This window comes from Paramormyrops kingsleyae, chromosome 22 (genome assembly GCF_048594095.1).
Source record: "Paramormyrops kingsleyae isolate MSU_618 chromosome 22, PKINGS_0.4, whole genome shotgun sequence".
In the NCBI taxonomy this organism is placed as follows: Eukaryota; Metazoa; Chordata; class Actinopteri; order Osteoglossiformes; family Mormyridae; genus Paramormyrops; species Paramormyrops kingsleyae.
In genome coordinates, this window is record NC_132818.1 from 11025201 (window position 1) to 11049071 (window position 23871).

Genomic DNA, 23871 nt, shown 5'->3' on the forward strand with positions numbered 1-23871 from the left:
GGACGTGAGTCTCAGTGGGCGTCTGCAGCCAGACCTTTCTCCGTATTTTTGCATGTGAATTCGGACCGTCGAATTGGAGCAACTTTGAAATATTGTCTTTGTGTTTTTAACCTCATATTTTAGCATGTGAATTCGGACCATCGAATTTCCGATGCATATTTCCAATGCATAAATATTCAATGTTAGAATTTCAGTGGAATATAAAATTCAAATTGTGATGATACAGATTTACTTCCATACACATGGGTTCAAAGGAATACAGTGAAATTTTTATAAGAGTTACGGGGTAGGGGACAGGAGCATGGGACATATAGGACAAACAGCAATGCATTGTGGGGATGACAGTACTGCAATAAAGATAAGGCAGTGGAAGAAAGTTCAGTACAAAAATAAATGAATAAACAATAAATAAGTAATAAATATGTGATGCAATGGGGATAATGATGTGCGATGGACCACAGTATAGTAAATTATTGATAAAGTGCAAAATTGGAATATTAACCACAGTTTGCAATAAAGTGCAGTGGGGGAATGGATGCAGGTCATTGGTTGTTAAGCAACCCGATGGCCTGAGCAAAGGGACTGTCTGCAAGTAGCCATGCAACAGAAGCACCTTCCAGCAAAATTTCCAACCACATCAAACAAAGCAAATATACAAATATATGGGGGGGTGACAAAATCATAAAAAACACTGAACATTTTATTAATAAAGGACCAGACAATGAGCAAGCACTTTGCTTTCAAAAGAGCTTCAATATTTCCTGGAATGCTGTTATACAAGTCCTGAACAATGAATATACTGGACCATTATTCAAAAGATGTTCCTTTAAGGCTTCCCATAAGGGTCCAATGATGTTTCGATCTGGCCAAGTCACTGTATTGTCATTTTACACACATGAAATGAAACTGCGTATCTACAGAGTGATATACAGAACTAGGAAAAGCTGAGAAACAAAAATCAAACAGTAAATACTGTGGGAGAATAATGAATAGTTAAATAAACAGAAATAAAATAATTAAATTGAAAATAAAATTTAAAAAACTGAGTTATTAGTTAAGTTCTCCCCAAATGAGTTTGATGGGCCAAATGGCCTCCTCTCATTTGTAAATTTCTTATGTTTTTACGTACACAACAATACTCAACAATGACAACAACAATGACACAGTGCATATAATACCACTAAACAGTGCTTGTAGACAGACTGGCCAAATAATAGGAACAGTGTTAGGCAAATGTGCATTTATCAACATTTATGGGGTAGGTGGGAGCTGAGATGTCTGATAGCTTGGGAGAAAACAACTGTTGCAGAACCTGGTGGAGGTAAACCAAAGGCTCCTAAGCCTTTTTCCAGATGGAAGCAGGGTGAACAGGCTGTTGGATGGATGTGAGGGGTCACGTGTGATGGAGTGGGCTCTGCTGCTGCACTGTTTGTGGTACATGTCTATGAGGGAGGGTAGAGAGGTCCCTATGATCTTCTCTGCGTCCTTCACAATTCACTGGGGGAATTGCACTTTGAGACTCTGCAGTTCCCGTAACAGATGGTGGTGCAGCTGGTTAGGATGCTTTCGGTTCCTCTGTAGAAAGCTTTGAGAACTGGAGGGCAGAGGCATGGTGACTGTGGAGGCCATGAAAGGTGTTTGACTTAAAACAACTTGCAGTGTGTATAGGGGCAGTATTATCCTGAAATATGGGAACATGAGGGAAAAGTGTTTGCACCATACGTGCACCTGTCCCAGTAAAATAGTTTAATATTCTTTGCGTCTTTTAGAACAATGAGAAGCCACTGATTCAACATATTGTTGTGCTGATCCTGGAGCCTATTCCAGGAAATACGAAGAGGCAGGGGACACCCTAGATGGGCTACTAGTCCATTTGAAGAAGAACAATGAGAATTCTCATACAAAAATGATGAGATATTTCACTTAAGTAATACAATGTTGACAGAGCAGTTTTAGCGAGTGTTTTAGGTACCACAAACCACTGGTTAACTTAATTCACTGGCATTGAGGCTGGACATGATTTGTTGAGGGGATGTTTAGTCTACGGTTCACAGGTCAAGGTTGCAGCAGCAGCCCTGGCCTGTCAAAGAATAACAGTATGAAGCCAACACACTTCCATTCATTATTAATATGATGCATTTAAATGCTGCCAAAAGATGGCAAAGTAGGAGAACATTCCTTAAAAAATAAAGAAAGGAAAAACATTTTGGTGAATATTTGAACATATATTTTGTAAGGATGCATGCATCATCATCAGTGATTGTCAACCTGTCTGTCAAAAGACAGATCTGTGGCAAGACTCATCTGCGTCTGTGGCAAAAAACTAAAACTATGTTGGTTATGTTTTTAAATACCATGCCTGTGGTAAAATTGCATTTTGAGCACAATGTCTCTCAAAATGTGCCATGGTGTTGACCCCTAATCATCATTCATCAGAAACTCTTGTTATATTTTTTTAATTACTAATTATTATTCTTACTCAATCTCTCTGTCCTCACTCTGTCAAGGCTGATACAAATGATCAAGCATATTGAGGCATTATAGTAAGTATGAAAACTGATAGCATGCTGCATTGCCATGTTTTTCTCCCTTTTATTCATAAGCTCTCCCTCTTGTTGGTATCCGAAGATTAGTTTTTGGTCTGCGCACTAAAGGCACATGGGTATTCTACACTGACAGATGGTTTCAAATGCCACAGGCAGTATAAGGCATTGGCCAGCATCAGACACATACTCATATTGAAAGATAGCAGATGAAGCCCTCTGAGGAGTTTATGGGTGTTGCTGGTCTAGTGTTTTGTGACAATGCCATCCCAACACTGCATGACCCCCTACAGGAAGACAGATGGATAGACAGTCCCATCGGTGACTCTAGGCTTCTCTCCCAGGGGCTGCAAGGTGAGAGAGCCCAAGCAGTCATGCAGATCAGTGCTTCGCAGAGACAGGGGCAGGTGCTTGACTGGTGGGGGGAGGGGGGAATTCCCCTAAGTTACCACCTTGTGAATACAGTTACAATCATTTAATATTACACATTGATATGACAAACACAAGCACTATTTTCATCCCTAGCACCCGTAGCTAAATCACCAATGAATATTCCCACTACATATTGGATAAAACAGCTGTTCTATAAACCAATATAGTGAGGTACGATTACCATGCAGTTTTTTGCTCTTAATGTAAAATACACAAAATGAGAATCAGTAAAAGTAGGCTGTATTAATGTGACTCCTGAAGCTTGTAATATGCATTTGCTAATATCTGGTTTACTAAAACGCCCAAACAATTCTGCATCTTAACTTTGTGGCAGGTTGAATAATTTGTCCATAAAGTATAGTTTCTTACAAGTATTGTGTGGCTCAATGTCAGCAGAAGACTTTGTGGTTTAAGAAAATGCTACTGGACTGATTGTTTTTTTTTTTTTGACGGAATTTCATGGTCCCAAGTGAAGTTGAAGGGGATCGTTGCAAAGAAAACACAGATAAAGAAATAAATAACTACACTTAAACTTCCTATTGTAAGGAAAGCGCGGCCGATGACAGGTCTGCATGAACGCGCCTCGGACGCCGACGTGGGTCACGTGATGCCCTCTTACTGGAAACGCCTCGTTCCGTGTCTCTTCGACTAATTTAACTTTCGAATCTGTTTGCATAGTGAATTTAATATTTTGAAAGAGAAAAATAGCGGTATAACTATTCAGTGGCGTTCAGCGTTGTTATTACTTTTGTACATATATATTTATTTACATCTCGGGCACTTGCGTTTCGACGTTTTTCGGACAGGACAGTGGTTATGGTGGTCAGCCTCTGGCAAGGGCAAAGTTTACCAGGTAGTTAGTTGGATAGTTTGGTAAAACTTAGTTTGTAAAAGTTAATTCCGAAGACGCGGAAGGAGGGACACCAAGACTTCTCACTTCGCAGCATTAACGGTAACTTTGAAATAACTAGCTGACGATGAAGTGGCTTGTGTACCGTGGACTGTGTACTTTTTACGTTATTTAATTAGTCAGTTAGTTAGTAACTTTAGCCGTTATTCAGTAAACTCACTTTTATTAAAAAGACTACCTACCGGTTTTTGACCGAGGTGAAATCAGTTTTAGGTTGGATAGAAAAGGCCTAATTGACAGATCCACACTCTCCAGACTTAGCGGCGGGGCATCACTCACGCTAGCCGGCATAAGGCGGTCGAAAGACGGCCAGATCAATTCACAGCCTCGGTGGCGCTAGCGCGCCGCTGACTTAGGGACCGTCAACGAATTACTGTCAGAATAATAAAATACTGATTGCTTGCAATACCATCAACGCAATGGGACCCAGTAACTCCAAAATGAGTGTATATTCTGCAACTACATGACATGCACAGGACACAGTGAACTTTACTCGTTTTTAACACTTTATTGCATTTTAAAATATCATTCTAAAAGGGAAAAGTGAGTAAATAGATTTCTTTCAATAGCTTCTAGGCCGTAGGAGCCTGCGACCCAAAAGCAAGTACCAATTGTAGTACTACCATAGGCCTATGGGACACAGCAACTTTAATTCAAGTTTAACCCTTTGTGTACTTGAAATTATTTTTTTTTCTCTAAAATTAGGCCTTTTCTGTCAATAGCTTCTAGGCCGTTGGAGCCTGTGACCCAAAACCTAGTACCGATTGTAGTACTACCTAAGGCCTATAGGACACAGCAACTTTCATTTGATTTTAACCCTTTGTTTAATTGATATGATTTACTGTGTCCTGTGTATGTCAGGTAGTTGCAGAATATGCACTCATTTTGGAGTTACTGTGTCCCATTGCATTGAAGTTATTGCAAGCAATCAGTATTTTATTATTCTGACAGTAATTTGTTGACGGTCCCTAAGTCAGCGGTGCTCTAGCGCCACCGAGGCTGTGAATTGATCTGGCCGTCTTTCGACCGCCTTATGCCGGCTAGCGTGAGTGATGCCCCGCCGCTAAGTCTGGAGAGTGTGGATCTGAATATCCGTCGAATATCCAACCTAAAACTAATTTCACCTCGGTCCAGTTTTGTGGCGTAAAGGGTCTACATTGCTCGGAGGAATCACTAATTGTCATCATTATTGTTGTTGATGTTGCTATTGTTATTATTTCATTGTTGTTGTTGTTCTTATAAAGTTTTACCATTGTTAGGAACTAGATGGCTCACCCCGTGGTGACGCTGTCGTTTGGCTACTTGTTAAAGCGTTGTTAAAATGGGAACATAGCTGAGTCATAACTGAACTAAGCAGTTATAAACATTCATAATCTAATCCATTGTTTAATAACCTATTATTTCCTTCAGAAGTTATCACTTAGTATTTATATATTAGTGCCATGTTTATCTGACGAATTACAGACGCAGAGATAGGTAATTTCCCGGAAGGTTCTAGGCATCGTGTCATGGCTAACTGGTTATTGTTAACTGATTACGGATAAATGGTGGCTGTCGAGTTAGTATTAAACATATTGGTGTAAAATTTGGACACAGCTTTCGTCCTGTTGTGTTTTTCAGTCAGTCATGTTGCATTTTTAGAGTAACATATGGGAATGGACACCGAATCAGCATGACTTGTTGATATTATCTGCCACTTCTAACATGTTATATTTATAAGGACGTTTTCTCTACACATAAATAATACCAAACATACGAGTGCCTTAGTTGTTTGGGAATTGGTTGCTCATAATTAATATTTTCATACCTTTCTGAAAAGTGGTCTGTGGGATTAACTTAGGCCTTTGTTTTGTCGTTGGCTGTAATTATTCTGAATGTTCTAGCATTTAAATGTATTTACAATTATTCTTTATGCATCAGTGTTCATTTTTTTTTGGTCTGCTGTGAACTCCTTTTGGCCCAAAAGTCGAGCAGTTTTGTCCCTGCGTATTTCAGATTGTCCGGCAGTATGGCAACCGCACCTCCATTGGAGACGGTGGGATTTACGTTTTCTCCTCAGCCACCCTCATATGAGGAAGCCATGAGCAGCCCCTACCCCCCGGGTTTTGTACAGCCACCCCCTGCTTTCTCTAAGCCTGAACAAGGACCCTACCCAGTTCAACCATACGGACCTCCCACAACCGGCCAAGTGGGTAAGGACCCTGCTAATGTATGATTTCTGTTGAGCTTGCCACGTTTCGTTGTGTTACAGTCCGTCTTCTTTCTTACACTTGCTACATATACAGACTGGACCCTTTCCTCCGGAATTTTCAAAGTCACTTGTAATCAGCGTAATTCATGGAATGAATGTATAGAAACAATGGTAATGGATAACAGACATTAACCGATAATAGATAAGAGTTCTATTATAGGTCAAAGTGGAGTTCTTATCTTATACTGTTTTTAACTTGAAAAATTAAAAGCCCAGTTAATTGTGCTTGCTAGAATAGGCTCCAAGCTCACTGTGACTCTGCACTGTGAATGACTGTGTCTGTATCGGCGGAGTAGGGTGCTGGCCTCCAAAATAGTAGCACCCCTCTCAGAGGCACTCATTTGGGGTCGTATAGTTATTTGAAGGCCTAAAGGATACAGGATATTGGGAGCTGCAGTCCCCCACTAACAGGGAGCAGATAATTAACCTGTGGGAACTTCAGACAGCCTGGATGCATTCTACCCTGCTTCTGCATTAGACCTAAAGTGGATGAATGTTTCCTGGGGATTGGAAGCTGAATGGGAATGTGCTGTTTTCTCCACCCTAGTGTCCGTACAGACCGTCTACGTACAGCCAAGAGTGGTATTCGGGTCCCAGCCTGTGCAGACGCACTGCCCTGGGTGTATGCAGATGGTGTTGACCCGCCTGGAGCACAACACTGGCACCATGACCTGGCTGACCTGTGCCGGCCTCTTCATCTTTGGGTGAGCTAATGCACAGTTCAACTGTGACGGAATCCTCCCCACGGTTTCAACATTTACTGCAGAAAGAATCCAGAAATACTGACACTCCTTGCACACATCTCGCTCATACAGGCCCAATGCCTGCTCACCCCTTCTTTTTCCAGCTGCTTCTACGGCTGTTGCCTGATTCCATTCTGCGTGGATGACTTAAAGGATGTGACCCATCAGTGTCCAAACTGCAGCACTGTCTTGGGAACCTACAAGCGCCTGTGATCACAGTCAGGTGACTGTCACCTACAGGTCATTTGTTCTGCACCACCTTGCTGTTTGTGTTCTGTAACCACTATAGATTTATGATAAAAGTATTACCTAATAGAATTTCTTTATGTATATTTGAACTAAATTACTAAGTAGTTATATAAATTTACCTGAGCCTCAGAGGCCTCAGAGAATTCTGTATTATTAAGTCTCCTCCTTTAAAAGCATGGCTTCTTACACACAGTCAGCTTCAAAATTATTGGTACCCTTCATGAAAATGAGGTAAAATGAATATAAGCCCCATGGTTTAATCTTCTAACAAATTTTTGTAGCAAATTTAAGGTTTCCGTTAGTAACACAAAATTTCTTAAAAATGCCGTTCCAAAAATATTGACATCCCTAATTTCAATATGTAGAGCCTCCCCTGGCAAGAATGACAACGATCAACCTCTTTCTATACTGTTTTTATCAAGGTTGGAGCACACATGCAGAGAAATCTTGAACCACTTTTCCATGCAGAACAAGTGCAGCTCATTCCAAAATTCCAAATCCTGCGCAGTTGCCAGCCACAAAAATCCATAAATGATTAATAGAAATGAGCTGCATGCTCATATAATATGTAAATTAAGCCTTTCTGGTTGCAAAGTCTGGCTATAGCCACAGTAAATAGAAAACCAAGAAGAGGAAGTTTGAACAGTGTGAGGTGAGAGCATGAAAAAATACATTTATCACAAACATTTATCACATGTATATTTTACTGTGTCTAGCACCTCTGCACTATGTTGCATTTTTGCATAATGGCAACATATTGCCACTGTAAATTCCATCAGTGCTACAATACACCCCATTGATCTGAAGATCAAGAGAAAGGAATGACTTGCTGCGCACAGGGCTAATGTGACTGCCAAGGGCAAACCCACATCACCCTCAAACTAAAGCATGCATATGATATCTATAATAGGGGATGTGGTACACAAAGCTCAAATGTGTTACTGATGTGGTACTCAGAATGAACAAATCATGACAATGTCATGTTGGCATCACAGATGACCTGCGTATTAATAGAATGAAATGGCTTTCTATTTATGTAGTTTTAAAATTTGTCTGTTCACCCACAACATAGGGAAAACAAAGTGCAAAGGCCTTACACATAGTGCAAACAGTAAGTAAATCAGTAAAAAAATAATCTTGAAGGTCCACGAAAAGTCGTTCCTTTCTAATCTTTCTGTTTACATAGTCACTAGCAAGAATGTCCTTAAGTCGATCCATGTATGCGAATGTCTGGCACCTAATTTACATTTAGTGTGCAAACCCCCCGCGACCCAGAAGGATAAGCGGTTTGGAAAATGGATGGATGGAAGGAAGGAAGTTAATTTCTGACGGACTTTAGTAAAATGCAGATATCTTAGGGTAGAAATTTCCCGTTTATAGCTGCTGTTCAAACAGGGATTCCGGCATGTAAAGGAGAAAGGCCCTGACCAAATAAAAGGCAGATAAATCAGCATACCTTTTTCTGCGAATGACGGCCCTGCACAAGATCACCAGATGTTCCTTATAGCTTCTTGTTCGCTCATCTCTGGCCTGCAGTCATCCAAGGCCACTCACTCCCCCATTTTCCCTTATCTTATGCAAAGACTTCTCCCACTCTCATTATTTCTAACACCCTTTAAACACTTACTCAGGGTAAAACATCTTCTTCTTACAGGATATATTGTTAAACGATGCATTTATTTGTCAGTTTTAAGGCTATATGGATTATGTGGTCTTACTCAACATTGATTACTCAACATTACTACTAAGTCTAGATATATTATATTACACATGCTCTCTAATCCAGCCAAGCAAGAGTCACTCTTACATTCGTTATTCTGATCTAGACTAGGGGCTGTGTTGCCCTCCCAGCTGAGAGACTGACCCAAGGTCGTGCAAGCACACCAGGATAGGTTGGTCTCTTATCTGAAGCCCTCAAAACTAGCTGTGCAACAAATATTCATAGTCACATACATAGTCACATTCACAGTGGAGAAGGCCTAAGGCATGGACAGCAATCCCACAAGGCCTAGTGCATTGACAGCAATCCCACAAAGCCTATGGCATTGACAGCAATCCCACAAGGCCTAGGGCATTGACAGCAATCCCACAAGGCCTAAGGCATTGACAGCAATCCCACAAGGCCTAGGGCATTGACAGCAATCCCACAAAGGCCTCCGGCATTGACAGCAATCCCACAAGGCCTAAGGCATTGACAGCAATCCCACAAGGCCTAAGGCATTGACAGCAATCCCACAAGGCCTAGGGCATTGACAGCAAACCCACAAGGCCTAGGGCATTGACAGCAATCCCACAAGGCCTAGGGCATTGACAGCAATCCCACAAGGCCTAGGGCATTGACAGCAATCCCACAAGGCCTAGGGCATTGACAGCAATCCCACAAGGCCTAGGGCATTGACAGCAATCCCACAAGGCCTAGGGCATTGACAGCAATCCCACAAGGCCTAGGGCATTGACAGCAATCCCACAAGGCCTAAGGCATTGACAGCAATCCCACAAGGCCTAGGGCATTGACAGCAATCCCACAAGGCCTAGGGCATTGACAGCAATCCCACAAGGCCTCTGGCATTGACAGCAATCCCACAAGGCCTCTGGCATTGACAGCAATCCCACAAGGCCTAAGGCATTGACAGCAATCCCACAAGGCCTAGGGCATTGACAGCAATCCCACAAGGCCTAGGGCATTGACAGCAATCCCACAAGGCCTAGGGCATTGACAGCAATCCCACAAGGCCTAAGGCATTGACAGCAATCCCACAAGGCCTAGGGCATTGACAGCAATCCCACAAGGCCTAGGGCATTGACAGCAATCCCACAAGGCCTAGGGCATTGACAGCAATCCCACAAGGCCTAGGGCATTGACAGCAATCCCACAAGGCCTAGGGCATTGACAGCAATCCCACAAGGCCTAGGGCATTGACAGCAATCCCACAAGGCCTACGGCATTGACAGCAATCCCACAAGGCCTAGGGCATTGACAGCAATCCCACAAGGCCTAGGGCATTGACAGCAATCCCACAAGACCTAGGGCATTGACAGCAATCCCACAAGGCCTAGGGCATTGACAGCAATCCCACAAGGCCTAGGGCATTGACAGCAATCCCACAAGGCCTAGGGCATTGACAGCAATCCCACAAGGCCTAGGGCATTGACAGCAATCCCACAAGGCCTAGGGCATTGACAGCAATCCCACAAGGCCTAGGGCATTGACAGCAATCCCACAAGGCCTAGGGCATTGACAGCAATCCCACAAGGCCTAGTGCATTCCAGCAGCCCTCAGCTCCTTTACTTCATAGGGGTACCAGGCTTTTTTAAAATTTCACATCCACAAGTGCAACTCATGACAATAACAAATATTTCCAATTCATGAAAAGAGGTGACAGTGTATTTGAAAGAAATGAAATTATCAAAGGCAAATACATTGTGTTTGGCTTATACAAATAAATAGAATCCCAGTAAAATAAAATTAATGGAATTAATATAATATTAATAAAAATTCATCCCAGGTCACATGTTCAGATTTACTTTTTTTTTTTTTTTGCGTGAACACGTGGGTTGATAGTATTAATTGTTGGCATGTGCAGTCATTTAGTTGGTTTACTTGTAATTCTCTGCTTTAAAATGGGCCTTTGTCCAAAATGTGTACACCTCCTCCCAAGTTCCCATAAATATATGCATTTTTTCCTTCAAGTTTTGTTTGATAAATATGGGGGTTTGCATAAAAATGTGCATAATTTTGCCCATCTTTTTGCACATACGCAACTTTAATAACGAGGCTCCTGGTGTTGAATGCGACATTAGGCCACTGACCTTAACAAGAGTCCCTGAACCACTGGCAGCAAAACAGCCCCAATAATCAAAGGGCCACCACCATATTTTACTGTGGGTATGCAGTGCTTACTCTGTGATGAGTTGACACCCCACGCTGGGTTGTTCCCACTTTTGTTTTTGAAATGGTGAACCCCCAGAATTCAGCTAAGCTTTGCAGTTGTGATACTGTGATCTTTGGGCTCTGCTTTGCCTCTCCTAGCATCCTTCTCACTGTCCGTAGGGGGAGAATGTAGATGCCTTTCGCCTTTCTGGCAAATTCTCAACAGTTCCATGCTTTTCAAACTTCTTTACTCTGGCACTGATTGTGCTGAGTGATAATTTCAACTGAATACCAATTTTTTTTGTAGCCATTCCCCAATCTTTGTAGCTCGACAGCTTTTTTTCCACAATTGAGTGCTCTTTGGTATTACCAGTGTTGATGACAAAAGGATTTAACCTGTTACATTTCGTGATATTTAAATGCAGTATCAAGAAACATTTTCCCCATAGATGCAAATTCCTTTGCTTTTATTTAGTATCCTTCAGGGGTGCCAATAATTTTGCCCCATGTTTTTGACAATAAACTGTTTCGGAGATAAAACAACAGTTGTGCAAAAATATTTTTTTATTAAATGAATAATAATTTCTCCACATATAATCATTGTATGTTTTTTCTCACTTTAAGGTTGTTAATATTCTGGAGTTGACTGTGTTAATTATGCAGACTCGCCCTGGCTTACAATGGTCCATGTTACTATATTTTGGCTTTATGATGCTCAAATGTTTTTCCTTTTCAGTACATTATTCAATAAATTACATGATATTCAACACTTTTTAAAAATATAAATTAGGCTTTGTGTTAATGATTTTGCCCAACTGTTGACTAATGTAAGTGTTCTAAGCATGTTTGAGACCTGATCTAGAAATGTGGAATCAGAACATGTTTTCCTGTTATTCTTCAATGCTGCCAGGGAAGAGATTTTACAAATGCTTATTTTTTTGTGTAACTCCATGTATTCACTCCAGAAAATATGCTGCTTGGCATACTTTTATTTTCCAATAAAATAACTTTTATGATATAGTAAATAGTGTGCATAAATAATTTTCCATAATAAATGAAAAATAAATTTGACACTTTTAAAAATATAAATAAGCTGTTGAATGCATGCATTCCCTGTAAGACTGCCACTAATACTGGGTGCTTAAGCACAAATAAATGTTTTATACATACTTAGTATGTGCTCTGTTCTTTTTGAATAGCCTATTTCAAATTGATTTTGACCTGATTAGTAGCAGATGATTGTGCAGGTGTGGATAATTGGTTCTCCAATAAAACATTTTTAACTAACTAAAGGTGTGTTTGCTTCGTGCTGCTTGCTCCCTCTGATCCTGTCCTGGGTAAGTGGTTGGAAAATGAATGAATTGATGGAGGTGCATTTTAACTATCAGTGTTTTTGAGAGGGAGCTATTTTATTTGTGATTCAAGCAGTAAGAAGAGAAGTTTTCTGTGAGGTAAACTAACAACGAAACCAGATCTAATTAACCTGTCAAGTTAGTTCTTTTGCTAAGTAAAATACACAAAGAAAAAAAAAAAAATGTGAAAAAGCTCAAACAATCTCATGTGTGGTTAGGTGGTTGTATACACAATTATATTCACAAAAATTACTTAAATTATAGTCATCGTGTTTATTTTTATTCCATTCATATTCAAATAATTTTTGTCTTCCTGTGCAAACTGCAGTCTTACAGAACACGAAAAGCAGTTCTTTTATTAGCAATAAGCTTTTGGTTATATGATATAACCAGCTAAGCACAAAAAAAGGTTTTGAATTGTGCTATGTTTACTATTCAAACCCTTCATAGTGTCATTTGGTTTAGGCACCAATGATAAGCAGTGACATGAAAACTAGAAAAATAAATAGCATCTGTACAAAAACAACTGACTAAATCTGTTGCTATGATGTGTATAAGCAACCAAACTGCCTCTAGATATTAATGGGACAATATCATGCTCAAAGATGTCAGCCCTGGTCACAAGTTGGTCTGTATGCAAAGAATGGAGTTTTCAAATGCTGAATGTAACCAAGAGTGATCTGGCAAACAAGCTTAATGCAGTGCAAGCTCATTTAACTTGTATATACATCCACCACTAGAACTGGCAGAAACAACACTAATTAAATAAAATGTCTTAACAAAAAGAATATCATTTAGTAAAACGCTTTGCAACAAAAGAATTAAACTGATACTTGTATGACTGACAGTCAATTTTTAGAACGGAAATTTAGGAGAACAAGGCAAACGTCAGTGACCGCACCCCTGTGTGCCCTCCCCTCAGCTTATTCCAGTGTCTGCTGCAGGTCCTCCACTTCCAATTTCCACATTTTCCTGTGGATGTCATTCCCAGAGAGGTCCATCATCTTCACGGCACGGAGCGCCGGCTCAGGCCTGCAGGACTGAATGATTCCCATCACCATGACATATTTGCCTGTAGAAAAAACAGGGCAAAATTAAAACTTCCGTTTCAGGTTATCATTGTGCTGTGGCTTATGCTGAATCTGCTGATCGCTATTAGCTACAGAAAAGTACTCTGCTCCCTCATGGTAAATAGGAGATTGTATTAAAATTGTGCATTGGCACAGAAGCAGCACAGATCTTTATGGTTCAGGGATGGCGCCTTTAAATTTAACTGATGTGGAAACAATCTAACGGCTTCATTGGGTTCAGAGCTATTGTTATGGGTGTTCTGCATGTCAACCTTGCAGGTGAGTCATTATTACTTAAGGGCCTATACTGCTTTAATAATTTAAAGCAGTCACACAAAAGGCGTAATGAAACAAAACAATGGCATTTTCCATGATGAAATATGTACATACCATTTACAGTCTATTTAACTTGTTACATACATTGCAAAAACTTTACATTCCTAGCCATCTCACTCCAGATAAGTCAACTTTGTGATGTGTGCCTTTATGTCCATATACACACACACACACACACACACACACACATACATATATATATATATATATATATATATATATATTAGGGCTGCAACTAACGACTATTTTGATAGTCGATTAGTCATCGACTATTAAAACGATTAGTCGACTAATCGGATTATAAATTGCATAATTATAAAATGGCTCCTATTTAGCTACCAGCTTTTACATTTAGCATGAGGTTATTTCATCGACATCAATGCCGCAAAACAACACATGTAAAATGGGAAAGAGCTGTCGTGCGATTGATTGTGCAAATAGATTTAACACGAAATGGGAGGTTTCTTTTTAGAGATTGCCAAAAACTAAATAAGTAAGTATAGGATGTGGATTGGTCACACATGGCTGATACCCGATCCGTCAAATAGGTCTGGATCGGCACCGATCCGAATTTCTGATACAATATTTGTTCTAATGAGGGCTGCATATAACTGGTACGCAAGTACGCATTCACCTTTTATAAGCGATACGTGCGGCAATCTTTTGCTGTGACAGTGCAAATATGTATTTTATGTGCATTTGTGCTGATATGACAAGAAATGATCATGCATTTTAACCTGTATATGCTAATTCGTACTTCATTTGCGGTATAGGGGTTAAAATGCACGGTAATTTCTTGTCATATCAGCTAGAGGTCGACCGATATGGGTTTTTCAATAGCCGATGCCGATGACGATATTTAGGAGTCAGGGTCAGCCGATGGCCGATATATGCTGCCGATATTTTTTGGCCGAAAATTGGACGTTTTCCCCTCTATTTGCATGATAAAATATCACATTAATAATAACAAACGATACACAAAATTTCTCAACTTAGCATTTATTGAATACTGACTTGTGTAAATTTAAATATAAACTTAAATAACAAAAACACAATACAACTTATAAACAACTTAAACTTATAAACAATAAAGATAGCAGCATCAGAATCTCTTTAGCAGCAAACTCATTCTTCAGCTCCCAAGCTCACCAGTCTGCTGCAGATATTGCACCTGGCTTTTCCTGGTGTTGGCTTTGTGAAATGCTGCCATACAGGATTAGATTTTTGTTCAGCCATCAGACAGCAATTACTAAAACAGAAGAATAAATGCAAGGTTAGAATTTTTATTATAGTACCTTCATCTTCAATTCATTCTACAATTCCAGTATTTCATGCACATTAAAACAATTACACTCTAATACATTTTGAAGAAGAAAAAAAAACACTAAGTGCATCATGGTATGATGAGTAGTGTACACTAACATGTTGTTTCTGTTGTTAGCAGACAGATAGCTTAAAGACAAATTCACAATCAGAATCTAGTGATCCCGGAAAATAAAATAAAATAACTGTCGTATTGCACAGCCTTGTATGCAAGGACAACATAAGCCCCTAGTGATTGTGACGTTGTCTACGTATAAGCCCGTATAAAGGATAGACATGTTTAATGAGGAAACTAACTGCGCAAAGTCATGCACTTTTTATCTAGACGTCTGACAAATTGTTTGAATCTCCGGTCTCAAATGAAAAAAAGTTGCACAGAAGGACCATTGTCAGCATCAGCTCAAGTAAATGGTAACCACGCTTTCGAACAAACACTTTTCTCCGCCATGCATTGTTCTTAGCAGCTCTGTGTCTCCGAGGACGGCGCTGTCTGTGATCAGGGCAGAGTAACGCAACTCACACACGCTGCAGTATTTGAGAGCTGCCTGCTCCGCCCCACACACTCACAGAGTGAAACTCTCCGACACAAGAAAAAAAACATAACTGATAACATCGGGCTGATATGGTAATAATTAAAATGTTAACAATTAAAATGATTTTTAACGATTAAAAAACGTCTGTGAGCCCACCAATAAGCGCACAAAACGAACTCTATTAGAATCAATGATCCTTAATGTTACCTGTAAGCTACAGTTGGTTGAAGGCTCATTATCATTACCCCAGTTCCCAATAACGTAATTCGTGTTTTCTTTTAAAGCAACATTTCATAGCAAACTACTTAAATAAACAGGTCATTGAAAGATCAGAATTTAAGCCTTACCGTTTTATCCCAGGACTCTTCCAAAACTTCTGGCTGCGGTCCTGCACAAGGCAGCATGGGTCACGTGTTCCACAGCAACAATAACACTGGGCTGCCCGCAGACGTGCCTGTCTGAAAATCGGCGTAGTGCACTCGGATATCGGCCGATGCCGATACATAAAAAAATGCTAAATATCGGCCCGATATATCGGCCGGCCGATATATCGGTCGACCTCTAATATCAGCTATTTATATAGCCTATGTTTACAAATAAAAACTCATTTTAAAGCAGGCTGAAAAATCCCAAGATCCTGACCCAAAATACGGGAAATTTAGAGCAGCTTCCCATTGCCATTCCTCTGTTAACAGCAAGAAAACGGACTTAAACTGCTGTTATTTATTTTTAAGGGAGCATAAGCTCTCGCAGCACTTGCGACATCGGAGCCACTGTCCTGAATCTTGAGCTTCAGAGTTTTGTCTTCTTTATTTAAGCAATGGGTTTTCTACACTGTTTTCTGACCTTTATTAGCTAAATTTTTAGCAAATGAGACACTTCATGACACACCACCGACTTCCAAACAAAAATACGTTCTATTCTGATCTTTTTTGAAAATGTAAAATATACTACTACTAGCCTATTATTATGCCCTATTATTATTGTTGTTGTTGTTATAATTATTTATTATTATTATTATTTATTATTAGATACGCCAGACAACAAGAAGTCCGTGCTATTCACCCTTTTGTAGATCTCGTCTTTGTTTTCGGACATAAAAGCCTTTGAGGCTTTAGAGCGTTTAATATGCGACGATGCCTGATTTGTGGCCACCATTCTTCTACCTGTTGCTGAATGCTATTGCGCAAGAGCGAATCTCACCTGTGTGGTGTATTGGTGCAGTCTATTGGAAAGCGGTAGTATTGCACAAGTATAAAGGAAGGAAAACGTCTCACTCCGTTTAAAAATACGTCTGGCGACAATTATCGACAATCAAATTCGTCGGCGACTATTTTTATTGTCGATTTTTGTCGACAATGTTGAATAATCGTTGCACCCCTAATATATATATATATATATATATATATATACACACACACAAAATAAAAAGACTAATTTTGAAGCGACTAACAATTAACTTATAAGCTGAGTCTGATGCCAATTTGCTCAGAAATGTCTTTTGTTTCAAATTTTTGTTTGAAAGGTAAAGAGTGCTTCCCAATTAAGTGAAACAATGCTACCCCTCTCCACATCTCTTTTGAGGCTCAAATGTAGCATTGCAAAGCACACTTCTGGAGTGACTGATGGTGGAGACCAATTAACAGGTCAATGTTTTACAGGACGTGTTACTCCAAGCCCTTCACTGTTTTCTAATAACTGAATATAAAATGCTGCTTTTGAGATTTTACCGGGAACTTTTACCTGGAAAAAGACATTTAAACCTAAGCAAAAGTTGAATCTATACCTTTTCCATACCATGAACAAGATCTTTTTGAGATCAAATCAGGAAATGGAACTGGAGTTGGGATTGGAAAAAAACTACGGGGAACAGAATTGAAGTTGACTTTGAATTTCAGGGAGATTTAAGTTCCAACTCCAGTTCCATTTCCTGGTTTGGACTGGAATTGATCAATGCATTCCGGAATGGCCCCAACCCGAATATCCTCTGATAAGACATGATTCAGCCAGTCTCCAACATCTGGATGGAGAAAGACAAAGGATACCTTCAAGGGAAATCAGTCTGCTGGTACGGACAGCTGTCTCACAGGAAGCAATACGTCTGAAAATTTCTCTGCATGGTTGTAGATATAAACTGTTTCATTATGATGTTCCCCTATTCCTAGAAGACGCTGCCCCCATGCATTAAACAATTTCGAGATCAATTTAATTAAAGGGTGGCCCCACTCCTGATTATCACAGATACGTAGTTAGACTGCCCCCAGTATAATCACAGGCACAACACTTTGGGGGGAAATATTCAGCAAAGAGTAAGCAAGATTTGCTGATGAACTAGATAACTTGTCGGATTTAAGGTATTCCAGTTTAAATGGACTTTATTTTCGTTCACTTACATTTCCCACAGACTACCTTAAATCTGACAAGTCATCTTACTAACCCAAAAATTCAGCTTCGGGATATATGCCCCATGACAAACAAACTTGCTTTATTTGATTTCGTATTACACGTCGTTTATGCTCGACAGATGAAAAGCGACAAACTAAATGTTCAATTTGAACTCGTTACCAAAACAAATAACAAGGAAACAAAGAAAAACGGCTTTTTTGTTTTAGACTGAAGTAACTTTTTCCTCAATCAATATTTAGAATCAGATGCCATTTGGCACAGGATGGACCGATCCGGATACTCAATTCATCGTAATACTGCCAGTGTTTAAATGTTTAATGGATTTGATGCAACGTCGGCTAAATCTGATATTCATTCATAAAACTGCTTCCTACTCACCCTGGGAAAGACAAGGTTTTCCTTTAGGGATACTGTTGATACCATTGATGGTGAAAGTCCCGGTCTCGTCAATGAGCAGCACGGACGTGTCGGCGTTTGAAATGACTTTCAGCACAGTGCCCTGCATCCACACCACAGAGACGTGCAGCGGCGTAGTCTTCGCCGATCCCAGTCTTTTTATTGTGCATCGTATCTTCCCATTTGGACCAGTTTGTTCATTGCCCTCCCGAAGTTGACTGGACAGGACTTTAACAGGAGGCGATCGGTTTTTGTTTTCATAAGATCCATCCCGAAGATCCATTGCCAACTCAACAAACGGAATTCAAACTTATCGCGCGACATGGCGCTAAAAATTACTTCCGGCGTACTAGTGTACAAATTTCAAAATAAAAGTGTGAGTTTTTGTGCTGCGTCATTTTTTTCTTTTTTTTTTTTTTACCCTATTTTAAGTTCTAAGGCTGAAACTTTGGCCTTACTGTGTTTAACAAAATAAGTGAGAGGCTAGTTAGTTTTTCAAAAGGATAAAGATATGTCTCATTTGCTTATCGCGCTCATGGTCATGAGCTTTTCTCACTGTGATATTCATTCATTTTTCTAGCTTATATGCTTATTTCATAGTCACATTGTGAGACTATGTGAATCTGTTGTTTTCTCCAAAGACACAACACAAAATGTGAGGTACAAGCAAAAATAACCAGTAACGAAAAAGATGCTAAATAGTTGTCCAAGAGAGTAACCTATTAAATATGTTAAAATCGTTAAAGTATGTGATTGTTCATTGTGGGGACCGATTATCTGATTCTCATAATTGCAGTACTTCTCTCGGTGGGGCTCACGGTGGCAGCATGCTTAGCAGATCAGCCAGACCTCTCTTTCCAAGGCTACAGACTGTATCTTATTCTGCTCGATCCTCAGATATTCCCAAAGCAGCTGTGATATATAATCCCTCCACATGTTCTGGTTGTTGATGGCAATACAGCATCAGAATACCATAGGGCAGGGGTTTCCAATCTTATGCCGCGTTCCATTTACCTCAAAGACGTCATACCTGAGTCAACCACATTCCACTACAAGAAGTCAGAAAGCCATTAAGCAATACCATGCAGGGACCTGTTTCAGAAAACAGGATTTCTTGCTTAGCTGGACCATTTCTCAGACTTAAAGGTACCTCAGTTTTCATTTAGTCTAGACTACTTAAATCTGACAATTTATCCAGCTAAGCAAGAAATCCAGCTCTCTCAGGGCCCAGTTCTAGCTAGGTTGATTGTTAGCTATTGGTAGCAATACCAGTTGATAAAACACATTATATGCAGGGATGGACATAACTGTTGCGCAAGTACTCATTCACCTTTAAAAACAATACGTGCGACAACCGATTATTTGTAAAAGCGTAAATGTGTACTTATTTTATGTGCATTTGTGCTGCTATGACAAGAAAATACCTTGCATTTTAACCTGTATACCACAAATGAAATAGAGTTAGCATATAAAGATTAAAATGCATTCCACAGATAGCAGTTGGACAGTACTGTGTGTACGACTGATTTAATGGAACACAAATAAGACATAAGTGTAATAAACAATATAAAACTACAGCTTTCATTTATGTTGATAAATGGCACAGCTACTGTATCTTGAATTCTGAGGTCGGGCAGTAGAGGTTCCTCCAACTTTCCAAGTCAGAACAGCAAAGACCCATATACACAACAGCCCATTCTGGAAATTACCCCCCCCCCACACCCCCATCATAGGCCAACATGACCAATCCTGTAGTTTTCATCAAATAAAAACATAATGTTATATTAAGTTATAATAGCTCAGAAATGCCTTTATCATTATTTCTTCAATAAAACTTTCAAACCAAAACCAAAAAGAATCAATTAGCCGTTCTGACCTTCAGCACCCTGAGCTCAAACCACACCTATGTACTCGTGACCTTGTTTCTTCAGTCATTACCCATAGCTCATGACCATAGGTGAGGACAGGGGCATTGGCTGACTGCTAGCCTTTATCCAACGACTTAGCTTGCACTGTATAATCATTGACGTGCTTGGTGCAGCTCCCAAACCTGTCTGTCTGCCTCTCTCATACTCCCTCAACATCACTCACGGACAAGATCCCAGAACAACATCAAGAAAGAATGACTGAACCTCCCCGACCATCCCAGTCAGCCTCTCGTGCTGCAGGTTTAGTCCCCTTATGTCTCACCAGCTCTCACCCGGTGGTATGGTGCCCACTAATAGGGCAACATCAGCTGCAAATCGCAGGGATGTCACCTCTAGGCCCAGAAGTGGAAATCCTTTTTTTTTTAAAATAATTCTATAACAAGTTCCTGGACAATGCAAGTTATGCTTCAAACAGATACATTCTCTCAAGTAACAGAGATTAATGTCTTTTTAAACACTTGTTAAGAAAACCACCTTCTGTCCATCCTCTGCACCCCCATGTCCTGTTCAGGGTCGCAGGGGTCCAGAGACTATGGGCACAAGGCAGGATGGGCCACCAACCCATCACAGAGTGTGCACACACACACACACAATTTGGTAATTCCAATTAACCTCAGCATGTTTTTGTACTGTGAGAGGAAACTGGAGTACCCAGAAGAAACCCCATGGGGAAAACATGCTAACTTCACACACACAGTTACGGTGAAGACTTGGACCCAGGTTCCACAGGTGTGAGGCTACAATGCAAACCACTGCACCACTGTGGTCCCCCTAAAAAGCTGGTTATTCATAATAACATAATTTGTGTAGAATGTTATACTGTTAGTCCTATTGCATCCTTTATATACAGGATATCAGTATTCTATGCCTGTTTAAAAAAATGAACTTTTTCCCATATATAAAATACTTAATGTATACCCCTTTCCCATATCTCATACACTCATAGTACTTCTACAGTACTAATTTGAATAAACTGTGTTATATTTGAAGGTGCGTGCATGTGTGAAAAATATTCAGGCTCATATTTCCAGCAGTGCTACAAATGAAGTACATGGTTGTGTGATTTTTATTTTATCTGGTAAAAAATAATAAATAAATTGACTTTTCTGCTTCCCACAACATGTTGTGTGAAACTGCTTGTATGCAGTCAACAACCTGGAGAGGTACAGATTTGACAGGTTTCTGTATCTGTATTCAAAAGTATTGGGACTTCTGGCCATTACACCTACAGGACCATATATGACATCCCTAAATCCATAGGCATCAATAATGGAGTTGGTCCTCTCTTAACAGCTATAACAGCTGCCACTCTTCTGGAAACAAGAATTTTCACAAAATTTTGGAGTATGTCTATGGGAATTTTTGGCCATTCATCTAGAAGAGCATTGGTAAGGTCAGTCATTGATGTTGGATGTGAAGGCTCGGCTTGCATTTCCCATTCTAGTTCATCCCAAAGGTGTTCACTGGGGTTGAGATCAGGGCTCTGTGTGGGCCACTCAAGTTCTTCCACACCAAACTCACCCAACCATGTCTTTATGGACCTTGCTTTGTGCAATGGGGCATTGTCATGCTGGAACAGAAAAGGGCCTTCCCAAAACTGTTCCCACAGTTGAAAGTATAGAATTGTCCAAAATGTCTTGGCACGCTAAAGCATTAAGAGTTCCCTTCCCTGGAACTAAGGGGTCTAGCCCAACCCCTGAAAAACAACCCCATACCATTATCCCTCCTCCACCAAACTTTACAATTGGCACAATGCAATCAGACAGGTAATGTTCTCCTGGCATCTGCCAAACCCAGACTCATCCGTTAAACTGTATGTCATGCCATTGACTGTGTGCAGTGGTTATTTCTATTCAGGACCTAAATACATGGCTGTCACGTTTCAGCAAGCTGAATGACGATCCCAGTGCACCTTAGTGACGAGGAGGAATTTAATTATAAACTTAACTCAAGTAAACCAGAAACAAAAGAGCCACTAGGGGTCTTAAACACAGAGAAGAAGGTAACAAGAACTAAACCAACCAAGGCTAAACTAAACATGCATATACATATGCAACAAAAGCACGTACAAAGAGATAACAAATGCAGCAATGACAAATGCAAGGTTTGTCTAGCTCAGGAAACAGGTGATGGCAAAGAGGCAGCTCAGGAAACAGCCAATGGCAAGACAGCAGCTTGGGAAACAGCCAATGGCAAGACAGCAGCTTGGGAAACAGGCGACGGTGTAGCGGCAGCGCAGCAAATGGGCAGAAAGGGTCAGAGGTCAGAGCTGGTGATACATAGAGGGACTAAACGTGCAGCAAAGAGGCTCACTGGGATGGTCGGGGTAGGTTTAATCATTCTTTATTGATAAAAATCCCGGTGCAGTTTACAGACACCAAAGGGATTTGTATTACAAACTAAACTCAGAACAATGGGACCACTATGGGTCAGGAAAACAACAACAGCAACAACAACAACATGCAGGGAAACCGAGGTGGCCAGCGACACCAGCTGGTCAAACAGGGAATTGATGGACCAAACAGAGCAAGACAGGGACCCATCCTAGCAATAGGTGTCAAGTCTCATGTTTTTTGTCTCACGGCTCTGACTTGTGAATGTGATGTGCTTGAACCAAACAAAAGAGTTTACTTCAGTATCAGCTTATCTGAATACACATAAAAAATACTCATAAAAAATACTAAAATATTCAATCATATGTTAGCAGCACAATGTATAAAATCATGCATATGCTGGTCAGGAGCTTCAGTTAATGTTCACATCAAACACCAGAATGGGGGAAAAAATGATTTAAGTGACTTTGAACATGGTATGGTTGTTGGTGCCAGACGAGCTAGTGCGAGTGTTTCAGAAACTGCTGATCTATTGGGATTTCCACTCTGAACCATCTCTAGGGTTTAAAGAGAAAAAGAAAAAAACATCCAGTGAGTGGTGATTCTCTGGGTGAAAATGCCTTGTTGATGGCAGAGATCAGAGAAGGATGGCCAGACTGATTCAAACTGACAGAAAGGCAACAGTAACTCGAATAACCACTCGTTATAACCAAGGTATGCAGAACAGCATCTCTCATTGCACAACATGTCAAACCTTGAAGCAGATGGGCTACAGCAGCAGTAGAGAATTGAGGCTATAGTGGGCACAAGCTCACCAAAATTGGTCAGGTTAGGTCAGGTTAAGTGGGGCACAGGGTAAACTGGGACACACATATGTTTGATACTCTATATCTTTGTGCCTCTGTGGTCTATAAAGTTAAGCTCAGTTCTTGAGCCTTCAGTAATAATTTTATGTTTTAATATTTATAATTCGAATCATATTTTTAAGTGAGGAAGTACAATTTCAAAAATTGTCCTAGTTTACCAATACCCACCCTACCATTAGTGTATCTGTAACAGTTTCTTACTATGTCACAGGAAATTCTGGTCATACTGCAAAAAAGAAATAGATAGAATATACAGTAGTACCTCGGTTCTCAAACTTAATCCGTTCCGGACTCCGCTCCGCTCTTATTTTGTTTCCGCTCAGAGACGT

General features: G+C 40.2%; 2 protein-coding genes and 1 long non-coding RNA gene across 5 annotated transcripts; 1 reads left to right on the plus strand and 2 right to left on the minus strand.

Annotated features, from left to right (window-relative positions):
- Positions 1 to 247: 247 nt before the first annotated feature.
- On the minus strand, positions 248 to 4220 carry LOC111836924 (uncharacterized). 2 transcript variants are annotated; one of them, XR_002836519.2, is made up of 2 exons: positions 4068 to 4220; positions 248 to 2890 (listed from the first exon to the last, which is right to left on the minus strand). It is a non-coding gene; the product is annotated as an uncharacterized lncRNA (long non-coding RNA). The 2 variants fall into 2 exon arrangements; XR_011984669.1 differs by having other exon boundaries at positions 248 to 2995.
- litaf (lipopolysaccharide-induced TNF factor) lies at positions 3529 to 12291 on the plus strand. 2 transcript variants are annotated; one of them, XM_023798614.2, is made up of 4 exons: positions 3529 to 3927; positions 5881 to 6077; positions 6684 to 6840; positions 6984 to 12291. In XM_023798614.2, the coding sequence occupies exons 2-4, from the start codon at positions 5894 to 5896 to the stop codon at positions 7090 to 7092; spliced, it is 450 nt and encodes a 149-aa protein (XP_023654382.1). In that variant the 5' UTR covers positions 3529 to 3927; positions 5881 to 5893; the 3' UTR covers positions 7093 to 12291. The 2 variants fall into 2 exon arrangements, with proteins under 2 accessions (XP_023654382.1, XP_023654383.1); XM_023798615.2 differs by lacking the exon at positions 3529 to 3927 and adding an exon at positions 4853 to 4930.
- Positions 12292 to 12604: 313 nt separating this feature from the next.
- Positions 12605 to 18745, minus strand: rmi2 (RecQ mediated genome instability 2). Its single transcript, XM_072704651.1, has 2 exons — positions 18398 to 18745; positions 12605 to 13423 (listed from the first exon to the last, which is right to left on the minus strand). Exons 1-2 carry the CDS (start codon positions 18696 to 18698, stop codon positions 13275 to 13277), a joined length of 450 nt encoding a protein of 149 aa, XP_072560752.1. The 5' UTR covers positions 18699 to 18745; the 3' UTR covers positions 12605 to 13274.
- Positions 18746 to 23871: the final 5126 nt, after the last annotated feature.